Here is a 13,462-nt window from a genome sequence, read left to right on the forward strand (position 1 = left end):
GAGTCCTTGCAGACATATAACTTAGAAGGTGAGAGAAGTAAGAGAGCAAACTAGTGAGCAGCCTGTGGGCTGTGCTCAGCCTACTAAGGGCTATCAGTGCATTTAAAAGAGATTAGCAAGCTTAGGTTATTCTAAAAGATTGGTTAGTAACCTGGGGATCAGTTTGGAGAGCTATTAAGGTATTAACATCGTCTTTAGTTAACAGACACATCCAAGGTTTGCAATTGGTTTTGTTTTAGATTTGGTATAACTGAAGCTCAAAGCAGTTGATCTATGTCTGATGTCCTAGAGCATTTAATTGGAAGCCAGGGTTCCTTCAATAACCACACTGGTAAGATGACAATGAACACAGAAAGTCGTCCCTCTCTGGAGGCATCCATATTGTTCGAGCATAACTCTGAGGATAGGGACAGGATAAATCCCCACTTTAGTTCACCATGATGTGGGGCCAACTTTAATACATTGTGCCTGCTTTTGTAATTGTTGTTGTTAAGACAGGCTCTCACTCTGTTGCCCAGGCTGGAGTGCAGTGGGCCTTGACTTCCTGGCTCAAGTTATTCTCCTGCCTCAGCTTCACAAGTTGGGCCCGTAGGTGTGAGTCACCATGTCCAGCTAATTCTATCTATCTATCTATCTATCTATCTATCTATCTATCTATCTATCTATCTATCTATCTATCTAATCTATCTGTCGATCGACAGGGTCATGCTATACCCAGGCTGGTCTTGAAATCCTGGGCTCATGCAACCCTCCTGTCTCTGCCTCCCAAAGTGTTAGGATTACAGGCATGAACCACCATGCCTGGCCGGCTATTTTAATTATAAAGTTTCATTAAATATTATGTAAACTGATTAAATGACTGTGGAAAGGAAAGCGTTGTTAAGACAACTCTTTTCAAAAGACCCAATGGGGATAAAACGCTAAAAATTTACTGCTGGGTTAGATGTGGGCCAGATAACAGAAAAAGATTAGAGAAAAATAACAAAAATGTCATTGTGAAAGACACAAGACTAGACTAGACTTGAAATCACCTCCCTGTGTCCTATTCTCCACCCTGCTCTTCTCTCTGGATTTCTTCTACATAGCTTCAAAAGCTTCAGGCGGCCTCCCACCTTTCATGGCACTCGCATTACGCCCAGGATTGAAATGTGGGAGACTCTTTTTCAATGCTACCATCTTTATGGCCATACCTCAGACTGATTATTGAAAAAGAACATTCAGAGGAAAATAGAAAATAAAACACAGAGGCATCTTTTTATTTTTTAAAGAATGTGAAGGGCAAAAATAAAAGAAGGAAATTAAAAAGTAGAATTAAGAAGAAATTTAAATATAAGTAAGTTTGCATTCCAATAAAAATTAAAGGTTAATACTAAAAAATAACATTATATGAGATTTTTAAAAAAGTATCTGAGGTCAGAATGAGATGAAAGAAGAAACTCACAGACTAATATACATATATATAATTTTATATATATATATGCACACACACACTAATAAGAAAACAAGGCTAAATTCATAAAATGAAGATGATATATAAAAGTAGATGTGATTAAGAACTAGTTTTTAAAATTAAACAGACATTTAAAAATCAGGAGAAAATTAATAGAAAAACAAAAAGCTTGAAGAGGAAAGAAATAGAAAGTAAAGAATGCAGGAAAGCAGGCAGGGGCCGGGGACAGAAGTGAACGGCACCAACAGGGCGATTCAGACAGTCTTCAGGTGGAGTAGCCAGAAGAGACAGTGTGTGTCTTGGGCAGGAGCCTGGAGTACACAGACTCAACTTCCTTAGGGACTCTGTGATGTCAGGACCAGCTATATCTGCAGCAGTCAGTGCACATGGCTTTTTGGTGCTAATAACTGCTGTGGAACTCCTGGGGTCTCTAGGTGTGCCAGACTGTCTCCAGAGCCAGAATTGAACAGTGTTTAAGTGTTTGGGATCAAGCATGAAGCTAAATTCGAATTCCCACCCCACCACTCTGTAGCTGGCTAAGTTGAAGTACATAGGTACTTAGTTTCCTTCTGTGTAATAATATGTACCTTTGAACATTGTGAGAATTAATTTGCAATAAATCATAAAGGTCAGCATAATGCCTGCCTTAGTGGACATTTCCAACCCCCTAACACAGGGAACCACTAACCAGCTTGTCTTTCTGAGCTTCCCCCTGTAACTCTATGGCCTTGCAGAACACATTTTGGAACAAAAAAACACGATAATGTTATTTTAGTTCAAATTCTTCACTTTTCAGATTAGGTCTCTGGCCAAATGCAAGAGTTAAATCACGAACTTTAAAAGTCCTGAACACACACACACACACACACACACACACACACACACACACACATCATTTCCAATTAAAACAATATTAACTTTTAAAAGAATGTAAGGAAACTGGCCGGGCTCAGTGGCTCATGCCTGTAATCCCAGTACTTTGGGAGGCCGAGGCGAGTGGATTGCTTGAGGCCGGGAGTTCGAGACCAGCCTGGCCAACATGGTGAAACGCTGTCTCTACAAAAAACACAAAAATTAGCCAGGTGTGGTGGTGGGTGCATGTAATCCCAGCTACTCAGGAGGTTGAGGTAGGAGAATCTCTTGAACCCAGGAGGCAGAGGTTGCAGTGAGCCAAGACCATGACACTGCATTCCAGCCTGGGCGATAGAGTAAGACTGTCTCAAAAAAAAAAAAAAAAAAAAAAAGTAAGGAAACTATAAAATTTTTATTTTTCACATGGCTTTTTAAAAATTTTGCTGTTAGCCGGGCGCGGTGGCTCAAGCCTGTAATCCCAGCACTTTGGGAGGCCGAGGTGGGTGGATCACAAGGTCAGGAGATCGAGACCATCCTGGCTAACATGGTGAAACCCCTTCTCTACTAAAAATACAAAAAACTAGCTGGGCGTGGTGGCGGGCGCCTGTAGTCCCAGCTACTCGGAGGCTGAGGCAGGAGAATGGCGTGAACCCAGGAGGCGGAGCTTGCAGTGAGCCGAGATCGCGCCACTGCACTCCAGCCTGGGTGACACAGCGAGACTCCGTCTCAAAAAAAAAAAAAATAAATAAAATAAATAAATAAATAAAAAATTTTGCTGTTATAGCTTAGTTGTACAGGGAAATAAAAACCAAATACTTAAATAAATTCTCATTTTTTTGAGGGTACCAGTCCCACTGCTGACTGGGTGAACCAGTATTCTTTTCAGCTGAGGATTAGAATTTGGATGTCCTAAATCAAATTCTTTTGAATTTTTTGCCCCACTACGAACTCCCTCCTGGTAACCATGTAAGTTATCTCCAAAGGGGACACATTGGTAACCAATAATCAACTTTACATATGACTGTCACCCAATCTACTGGGCCCACTTCTGCTAAGATTTACCTTTTAGAGGTAAATAGATTTTTTACCAGGGGTTTCTTCTTCTGAAACACTTTGACTTAAAATTTGACTTCCTTACTTAATTTCCATTTTTCTCCATAGACTCAAAAGCAACAAAAAAACCTTTATGACTGGCAGCAGAGACAGAGTCCATGATGTATAAAGAACATTCTTGGAACTCCAAGTAAAACTAGAGGTGACACATGTTGGTTAAATGCTCAAACTATGCAGTCAAAGATAAATCATTCTAGTGAAGGTTCTGCCACTTACCAGCTGTGAGACCGTGAGCAAACTATTTTTCTTATTTGCAAAAAATACCCTACTCAAAGAACTGAGGATTAAGTGCAGTAAAACAACAACTTTAGTACAGAGCCTGGCATATATTTAAGCATCTGTCAAAAGGTAGGTGCTAGTGCTTTTATTTGTTGTACTGTGCAAAATTAGTGAATGGGACAAAATCATTTAGTCTGAGGGATCTTTAAAAAACTAGACAGCAATCCTTGTTTTGTAGCTCCTTTATTACAGTGGTAAAAGAATTTATTGTATATTAGTACTACGTTTTGGTTTAAAAGCCATCTATTTATTAAGATTGATATTTCAGCAGAAAAACATAAATGAATCTTTCATCTAATCAGTATCGTTGATACCTATCATTATTGTTCCTGAGTGGTTCTATATAGTAGCTGTCAGCCTTTCTAAGAGAGTATCAAACCATCCGTCATTTTTCCCTAATAAAATCAAACAAGAAAGCCATGTTGCTGTGATTTCCTCCATGCTTTTAAAAAAGCTTACTTCTAACATGTGATTTAAAAATGCTTGTGAAAAACACATTCAGAAAACTATTCATCAATTGATCATTCATCACTAGTCTTATGCCCACACAACATTGGCTTGCTTAACTGTGCCTTTTAAACATTTCTAAGAGACTTTGGTCTTACAGATTTGATAAGTACATAATAGAGAAATATGTGAAAGATTCATGGGGCAGTATTCTTTTCCCACAGCAGGTAAAGGTTTTGGTGAGCTCAACTGTATTAAGTTACCTGTTTTTGTTGTTTCTTATTTTATTGTGATCCATGTTAAATGCTAGTATACCTAGCAGCATTTCACAATGTTTTAATTCAGAACATTTTCACCAGTAAAAACAAAAGATTTAAAAATCAAACTGGCTTATTAAGGCTTCTTTCTGAGAAACTGAACACTCAGTAAAAGTAATGCCATCAGGAGAAGGAAGACTCCAGAGAAGCCCTATTAAGAGCTGAGGAGTGGTCTATTGCTAATATTTGAAAAATGCTTGTAGTACATTTAATTAGCCTAATTACACGGTGCACTTAGGCTTATTAATGCCCTCTGACAGAGATATGTTATGCTGGCCTTGAAAGCTCAAGGGCCACAGCGCCTTGAAATGAACTTGCATAACTTCCAGGAGTTCCCACTGATCCCACACGTTGTACAAGGCATCAGTAATACATATAAAGTACATTTTGGTTAAAAATGTGTTATCTTTTTTTTTTTTTTTTTCTGTTGGGAGATGGAATCTCACTCTGTTACCCAGCCTGGAGTGCAGTGCGTGATCCCCGCTCATTGCAACCTCCAACTCCCAGGTTCAAGCAATTCTCCTGCCTCAGCCTCCTGAGTAGCTGGGATTACAGGCGCACGCCACCATGCCCAGCTAATTTTGTATTTTAGTAGAGATGGGGTTTCACCATGTTAGCCAGGCTGGTCTTGAACTCCCGCTCTCAGGTGATCCGCCCACCTCGGCTTCCCAAAGTGCTGGGATTACAGGCATGAGCCACTGCACCTGGTCCAATATCCTTCTTAAACATTTAAAATTTCCTGCTTAGTGCATTTGACTAACACAATGCATTTCTACAATCATTTGGAGAAAGAATAAAACTGACATAACTGAAAGTTCTAATTCCAAACCATTCAAATGATAATTAAGGCTGTCACGAATTAATCTCCAGACTCACTACTATTCACTCATGATTCTTTAACACTAATGCTTCCAGTCTCCCTATACATGCTCTTTAAGGACTACTCCAAATCAACTTGGTGCTCACTAGCAGGAAACATATGATATGGCATTTTCACCAAGAAAAAAAAAAACAAAAAACTAATTTTATTATGCTGAGAAGCAATTCTCATCTACATTCAACACGCCAGTAACTTTTCATACTGACATTTGAGATTTAATGAAATAACTCCAGGGAAAGAGAAATAGCTGGAACACAGGATTGTGTAAACTCTAGGTACTAAGTTTTTTGTAAAATTCTGCAAGAAGGACTGCCCTTCAAGATTTCAGTATTGAGAAAATACAAAGAGCTATTTTCATTTCAAAAATTCAACTAGTGGGCATTTCTTCGTTTTTCTACTTAGAACATTGTAACTTACTGAGTTAAAATTGTTTACAAAACTCCCTGTCCCACAAGGACATTAAAAAGTCAGTTTTAAGCCTGAGGTTCAATGTTGAATTGAAGGAAAAAATACATTTTCTCCTTTCTCATTGAAATAATACATAAAGCATCCTAAACACATTCATAAAACAAGTGAACATGAATTTTTTTTTTTGAAATTTAGCAATAAATTTGTGCATGACGCTTCTCTTCTTTTTGCGGGGAAGACAGTGATTTTCTGTCAAATAATGTTTTACTGGTTAAAATATTATATGTCAGTGCCCTCAAATGTGGATGAGTGGAAAATGAGGACATATTTAAGTGATTTATAGATTTGTATGGATTCTTCCACATAAATGAATATAAATGCCTCTAAGATGAAAATATATAAATGGATAAACTATAAGTGGGTCTTGTGTGTGTTTTGCAAATAGAACGGCCTTTTTTAAAAAACAAGAGAAGGTCAATTTGGAGTAACCTGTATCAAGTCACATCTAAAACAAATTAACACAAACATCCTTATTGTGAATAGACTAATGTTGGCGCAGTGACTCACACCTCTAATCCCAACACTTTGGGAGGCCCAAGAGGGAGGACTGCTTCAGACCAGGAGTTAGAGACCAGTTTGACCAACATAACAAGATAATATTATGACTATTTTTTTAAAATAAAGACTAACAGAGTGAATGTCCCTAGGAAGAACTATAATAATGTGACTTTGTAAGTTCACAGTTGTGACTATCACAAAGAGAAAACAATCAAGAATGTGAAAACTGTACATTCAGGTGAAGTCTGGGCAGATCCCAAGAAACTAGGTTAATAAATAAAATAATGCATCTGCATTAAAACAGTAGTTTAATAATTATAAACCTAAGAAACTATCTTGTACTAGGGGAATCCTAGATGGAATTTAAGGCAACATTTATATATTTTTGAAAAGAAATGCTTTAAAATGACTCTTCTTTTGAGGCCAAAGATCAATGATGGTTTCCAAATTGAATCCATGGGATAAAGACATTAGAGAACAGTAGCCATTTAGGTACTATGCACTGTTCATGTCTTTAGAGCTTTGAGAACTGCCTCAAGAGAAAGAAACAGGGCTAACTGAATAATCAGTGTTGCCTTTAAAAAATCTATTACTGAACCAGCCTGACTCTAGGTAGCTTGTATACTAGGAAGTACACATCACACAATACTGTATGGTTTTAGGCATTCAAAATAAGTATAACAAGATAGAAAATTAAAAATACTTGATTATCTAATGCCCTCCTTTAGCAAGCAAAGTTTATAAATCCCAGAAGAATTTTAGCCAAAGAAATGAGTACCCTTCTCAGAGGATTGTTAAATCTGTTTGAGAACCTGGGAGGTGGAGGTTGCAGTGAGCCGAGATCACACTACTGCACTCCAGCCTGGGTGACAAAGGGACACTCTTAAAAAAAAAAAAAAAAAAAAAAAAAATATATATATATATATATATATATATATATATATGCACTTAATTTTTAACTCTCATCGCTTTTTAAATTCAATAGGCATGTGTGTGTCTACATAAAAGTAAGCGATTTATAAGCTGGTGGCAGTATCTGAGAATTAGAACCATTAAGCTTTAGAATAATTTTGTATAAACGCTTATGATACAAACAGAAAAAATCTGTTTCTTGATATTCAATTATACGATTTTTGAACTTGGAGTAACACTTTTCCAGGGTAATGAATATTGGTATTCACAGCTATCTGTAGGGATATTTATAATCCTTAAAGTATGTTTAAGAAATTTCCCAATACTGCTGAAAAATCAGTTAAAGAAAATCAGTTAAAAACTTTTTATGATGCCCAAATTTGATGGTAGAACTTCCAACCCTTCTTTTTTTAGTCCTGTTACAATGCAACAAACAAAAATGCTTTCAGAATATATCCCTCTTAAAACTTATCCAACAGATTTTGTGCATATGTAGTGGGAAATGAGAAGACATACATTCTTTTCAGCATAAAGAACAAACAGGCAACTTAATTGTATCCTTTCATATATCCCTGGGCTTTGGTATGACATTACTTAAACCAAGGTGGGAAGGGGTGGGAAGGGACCAACATGTTAAAGCCAATTATGTATCATACATAAGAGTTCACGTGTTAACTACTTGAAAAAATTCACATTTATTTACTGTCAAACCGTGTTAAACTTTACACTGGATATTAGTGATGGGCTCATTATTAACAGGTTTACACAAAGGGATGAAAAGAAAAGCAGAATTTTGCTGAAACAATTTACATTTCATTAGAATTTTATCATAAAATAAATTAATTACTAAATATAGGCAGAAGGAATATGGAAGAGTAATATTTATGTTTTATTTTATTTTTTTAAAAAAGAATAGGCACCTTTTGTTCACTAGAAAGTTTGTGAGAAGTGCCCAGTGCCCTCTTTGCCCTCTGTTCAAGAATAAACAGAGGGGTGACACACAATCTTTTCTAGATTTCACCACTTCTGTGCAAGGCATGGCATAACTGGCTTGGAAGAGTTTTTTTCTCCCCATAAAACACGTTCTTTTGGCAATAAGAAATTTAAATGTAAGTAATAAAGACTAACTTGTCAAAGCAGAACACTGTATACAGTGGAAAAGAAGTGAAAATGGGTAGAACTTACCATGACAAAGTGTAAGAAAAAACATTTCCTAACATGTGCAACCAAGAGCTTTTCACAATATTCTCTTCACTCTTTAAAATTATTTTAATGACAATTATATTTCAGTTGGACACAAATGTATTTATTTTACCCTAGCAATAGAACAAAATATAATTTCTTTAGCCATTTTTCATGAGAATAGTTCATTGTACAGTTGAGGAAACATATGAAATAAGGCCTGTGGCTTGATTGCTAGTGGTTAAGCATGTTTTCAATCTTTGCCTTAATGTAAAAGATTTGCAGTGAACTGCAAACTGATGCAGAATATCTCTCCTGCTTTTCCAAGTCTTGTCAGGAATAGTAAGGTACAGTAAATTTGTCCCACAGGATTTTAAAGCCTGCGTCTTGTATATAATACAATGCAGGCCTACAAAAATGGTGCAGCCATATTTACAAATTTAGTTCACAGACTGCTGCAGTAAAATGGCTGGAAAGTTTTGTTTTGCTTGTTTCACAATTTCTCTAAACAGCAGCAGAATCTTAAAATACCTGGTTGGCATCTCTTTTCTTTGTAACAAATAATTCATTTTAGTATACTCTGTGTATATACAAAGTTTTTGTATGTTTTATAAAAATTCACAGAACTGCAAGGTTCAGTCATCTTTTTTACACTGGAGAACCACAGGTCAAGAGTCATCTCTTCAAGCAGAGTTTGAGGGAGCTGCATCAGGCCAATGGAGTCTTTATTTATTAATACTTGCATGTGGCCCTTGGAATTCCTTAGCTCTACGATTAAAGACTTGTAACCAGCTGCATTTGTCCTTCTCTAACATCTCCTTCTGGAATACACCCTTCTTTGTTAATTGGGATTATATAACCATCACTATTGCCCCTGCTGATCTGGTAGCACATCTGAAGCTGATGGCCAGCTCCAAGATTTGGCATGCTTTTATAGTAAATGTCCTCATTCTCACTCCTCCTGGAGGGAGAGAGCTCTTCTTCCATGTCAGGGCTGCTCTCTGGATAGGGAGAGTCTCTAAGATTGGGCATGCTTGTGTAAAGAGAGTCTCTGTTGGGGGACTGTAGGTGATCTTCAGCCTCTGCTGTCAGCTGGGAGACATAGCTGTCAGTTCCCTCGGACTTCACTTTCTTCTGGGGTTGGTACAGAAGGGAGTGAGTCCGCTGAGGAATAAGCGGTGCCTCGAGTTCTTTGTGATGGAGCTCCAGCCCTGGGTTGTCGCTGTGCATTAAAGATGAAGCATCTGCCACAATAGCATCATCTTCACTGCTGCTACCTCCAATCACAGGTTTGACTGGTAACGTGAGCTCGAGGTTGTGAGTCTTGCTGCTGCCCCGTAAGTTGTTGTGCACTAATTCTGAAATGATCATTTTCTCAAAAGCAGTATCATTCAGACTTAGTCCACAGTCCACAACTTGCACGCTGTCATTATAGTCACCCTTGCGCAGCGAGTAGCTGTTGTTAAAATTACCATTTAGCGGTAGAGTATCCATGGCACTTGTATCCCTGGCATTGTTCAGTGAATGTCCTGAAACAGAAGAGGGGGAGTTATCGTTATGTCTCTGTTCCTTTACAAAGAAACGCTATTTCTTTTGTACAAAACTTTTTAATGTCGTTCAGGACAAAGTTGTATTTGAAAGCTAACACTTGAGAAGTGCCAGGCTTTCCAGCATTCCCAACTGTAAACAGTTGCAACCCCTCAGATAACAGGAAAAAGTGTTAAAAATAATACTGTTTTCAAGGGAGGGAAAATGGCATACACAGTAATACTTTGTCAATTTCGGGAGACAGTACTTATTAATTGATTTTGGTCAAATCTCTGACACAAAGAAGACTTCACTCCATGCCCTTGCATAGTTAATGCAAAGCAATTCATTAGTGACATTTACATTTTAAAGTACAAGACTATGGTTTATAAAAATAAAATTAACAGAATTTGTCCTAAACAACACTAAATTAAAAAGGAGTAAGTCACAATACAAAACTGAAAGGCAAAATGTACAACATAAACCCACATAACTGGCAAGCAACTTTTTAAACAACATTCTAACATTTCCTTTTTTCTGGAGATGAAGTAAAAAAAAGAATGAAAACATGGACAGATACAAAGAAGTCATGTTAAACAAAGACAGCCATCTCTCATACTGACTGGACCAGGGGTCCACAAGCACCATCCAACATCACGATAGACAGCAGGTGGAATGACTCACTTTGGACAACTCACATCATGTCTGTCTGCTCAGGCTATCTGGCCTAAGAGTAGCTGATATATAAAAGAAAGTAAAATGATTTATTGTAACATGATGAAGAATTTCTAAGCTTCTCAGCAACTTAGTCAGAGCAAGGGTTCAACAAATTAGATTACCAGCAATAGCAGCCTTTTATTTTTCATTTAATATTTATTATTTTGAGTTCTTGGTACTAATAATCTCTCTAATAGTAATGGCCCCAGGCTTCTAGTGGTCAAAGTTTGCCTGCAGCCCTGCAGTCTGCATCAGTCACAGTGACAGCACCGAATGAACCAGCAGAGTCCACTGTACGAGATTGGCCCACAGACACCATGGCCATGGAGGTCAAACGCAGAAATGTTAGAGATTTCTTAAGTATGGGTCACAGAAATTAAACCAAGAATAAATATTAACTATGGAATGGGAGAAGGGTGGCAGCCTTGGCTAATATATTTTTATTTCTAAAGGAATGAAAGATTGGATAAGTCTGCTGAAGATAGGAAAAGAGGTTTAGGAGGGGGGAAAAAAAAACATGGTAACATGCTCTATTGGAATCAGAGTTGTATTTTCCACAGACACATAAACATGTAAACTAAGACATCACAGTGCTTCTCAAGCAAATGAAAAAAAAAAGTCAAGAGAAAATTAAATGGTCTGCACCATGGAAAGTTAGGTTATTCATTCTCAAAATCCTAGAGAAAAAAAAAATCACAGTCTACAGATAGGTCTGTAAAAAAAAAAGAATGAAATGATGTTATTGAAATGAAACTGACCACTGTGAGGCTGCTGCATTGTATGCAAGGCTTGGAGGAGTTTAGGAAAAAATTTAGTTCTTGGAAAAAAAATACGAAATTTCCCGTTTTAGTGCTTACTCCACTCTTAAAGCTGCAGATATCCTAGAAAATGCAGTTTCCTTCAGAAAAAAAAAAAAATCTGTATTGCCTGATACAAACTTCATGACCAATAAATATGTGATCATTGTTGGGCAAATTATCATCAGCAAAAAAACGAGAAAATGAGGGAAGATTATATTTGTTAGTGATTTGTATTGTTTAAAGACTGTCCCAACTTCCACATTTGAAAAACTGACAAATTTGTATCATGTTCCATGTGCAACAAAATGAAATTGTGATAGTTATTTGTAAGGCTTCCTTTAACTTGGTAGACACAATTCTTTAGCTTCATAAATTCACGTTATGTGCTATAATCTTCGTAAGATTATTAAAAAAAACATTTGGCACTTAAAGGTATGAGTGACACATGGCTCACTTGCTAGCATTTGTTTCCTCTGTAGAGGTTCACTGTTTTCAAAGATTTTCTTTTGTTTTATCATTGCTTGGTAAATATAACACTATATACTGGATATAATCCAAAAGGTCTTTTCTATGATATACTGCAGATTTAAGCCATCTTTGACTGGTTTTGAAGAGGTATCTTTTTCTGCCCAAGTTCAGGTAATTCACTTGAAGATTTTCCACAGCCTGTAGCAAGATTACTGTGGGAATGCAGAAATGATAAATCAATTATTAAGCATTTTGGTTGACAGTACTTCAGGCTTTATAGAGCAAATTATTTCAGCATTGCGTATACTTAAGTATGGACAGCATTTGCTACAGACCTCCATTACTGACAAAAGGCAGTACAGACGGATGTACTGTTTGAATTTGGTAACATTTTAGTTGCAAATTGTGAACCACTTGCCCGCTGAGTCTACTTCATGACTGCTAGTTATGTTTTAATTGTGCCCATTAAAAATCATGCTGAAAAAATTTACATTTGATAGGCAAAGTTAAGTTTTACTCCCATACTTGTCTCTCTGTAGGTTGCTAGAGGAAAGCATAAGGAAAGTAAAAAAAAACACAAGAGAATGAAAAGAGAAGCTGCAGTTACATTAAAAAATAATTTTAAGAAAAAAATGGAAACAAAGTTCTGTGTTTAATTTAGTGGCAAATATTCATCACAAATAAAGATTATATGCTAGCAGTATAATTATATGAAAACTTTACCAAAATCTTGAAAATTGTTAATATTAAGTATATATATGCTTTTATTTAAAATAAGCTATTAAACAACATAGTAATATAAGATGGGTTAGTGACAATCTTTCCCCCTCCCCCAATTAAAAACTATAGGTATAAGCTGACTAATATTAACTTTATTCTGATTTTTTTCTTAAGAAAAAAGAAAACTACATAAAGCTGCACTATACTATAGTTTGGATATATTGATAAGCTGAATGTGGTTTTCTATAGCTAGGCATCCAAATTATCTTCATTAGCTAATTCATTCCAGAAGCAAATTTTGTCAGCAAGCTTTAGAATTAACTGAACAGTATATTATATAGATAGGATACCTCTAAATGATATAAATCTTGAAGATGGGCTCTCAGACCATGTGATGTCAGTCCTGTAATAATATATTAAGATTTATGCCACCTGTGTTAAAAACATGGATAATTATTGTAAATACTATCATGACTGAGCTTTTACTATAATATAGTGCAGTTTTAGAAGCCTGGCATAGGCAATACGGTAATTTTTTTTAATTGATAAATTAAGAATGTAATAATAAATATATGGCAACTTGAATATTTCAGAAACAGGGCAAAGATCATAGCTCTGTTTAGCAGCAAAGAAAGGTAGTTTTATTTGTAAGTAAAGCACACCTGGTGAGTTAAATACAGGAGCTGAAGGGGCATTACATACAACTGTTTCAGCGAGCAATGTGTTATAGGGGTTGTTAGTGCCGTGGGGTCGAAGAAGAGGGTTTGTTAGTAGGTAATTGCCAGTCATTCCTAAAGTAAAAAAAAAACAACAACAAAACACAGAAAAAAGT

General features: G+C 36.6%; 1 protein-coding gene across 50 annotated transcripts in view; it reads right to left on the reverse strand.

Annotated features, from left to right (window-relative positions):
• Positions 1-7,892: 7,892 nt before the first annotated feature.
• ADGRL2 (adhesion G protein-coupled receptor L2) overlaps positions 7,893-13,462 on the reverse strand; it is a 683,665-nt gene continuing 678,095 nt past the window's right edge. For 15 of the 50 annotated variants that reach the window (XM_074003162.1, XM_045385871.2, XM_005542925.4 and 12 more), the window contains one exon: positions 7,893-9,927. In XM_074003162.1, the coding sequence (XP_073859263.1) occupies positions 9,173-9,927 (755 nt within the window). In that variant the 3' untranslated portion in view covers positions 7,893-9,172. Of the gene's footprint in view, positions 9,928-11,896; positions 12,123-12,980; positions 13,063-13,292; positions 13,422-13,462 lie in introns of those variants that run through there. The other 35 variants (XM_074003149.1, XM_074003150.1, XM_074003156.1 and 32 more) reach the window with 5 other exon arrangements.

Source organism: Macaca fascicularis, chromosome 1, assembly GCF_037993035.2.
Source record: "Macaca fascicularis isolate 582-1 chromosome 1, T2T-MFA8v1.1".
NCBI lineage: Eukaryota > Metazoa > Chordata > Mammalia > Primates > Cercopithecidae > Macaca > Macaca fascicularis.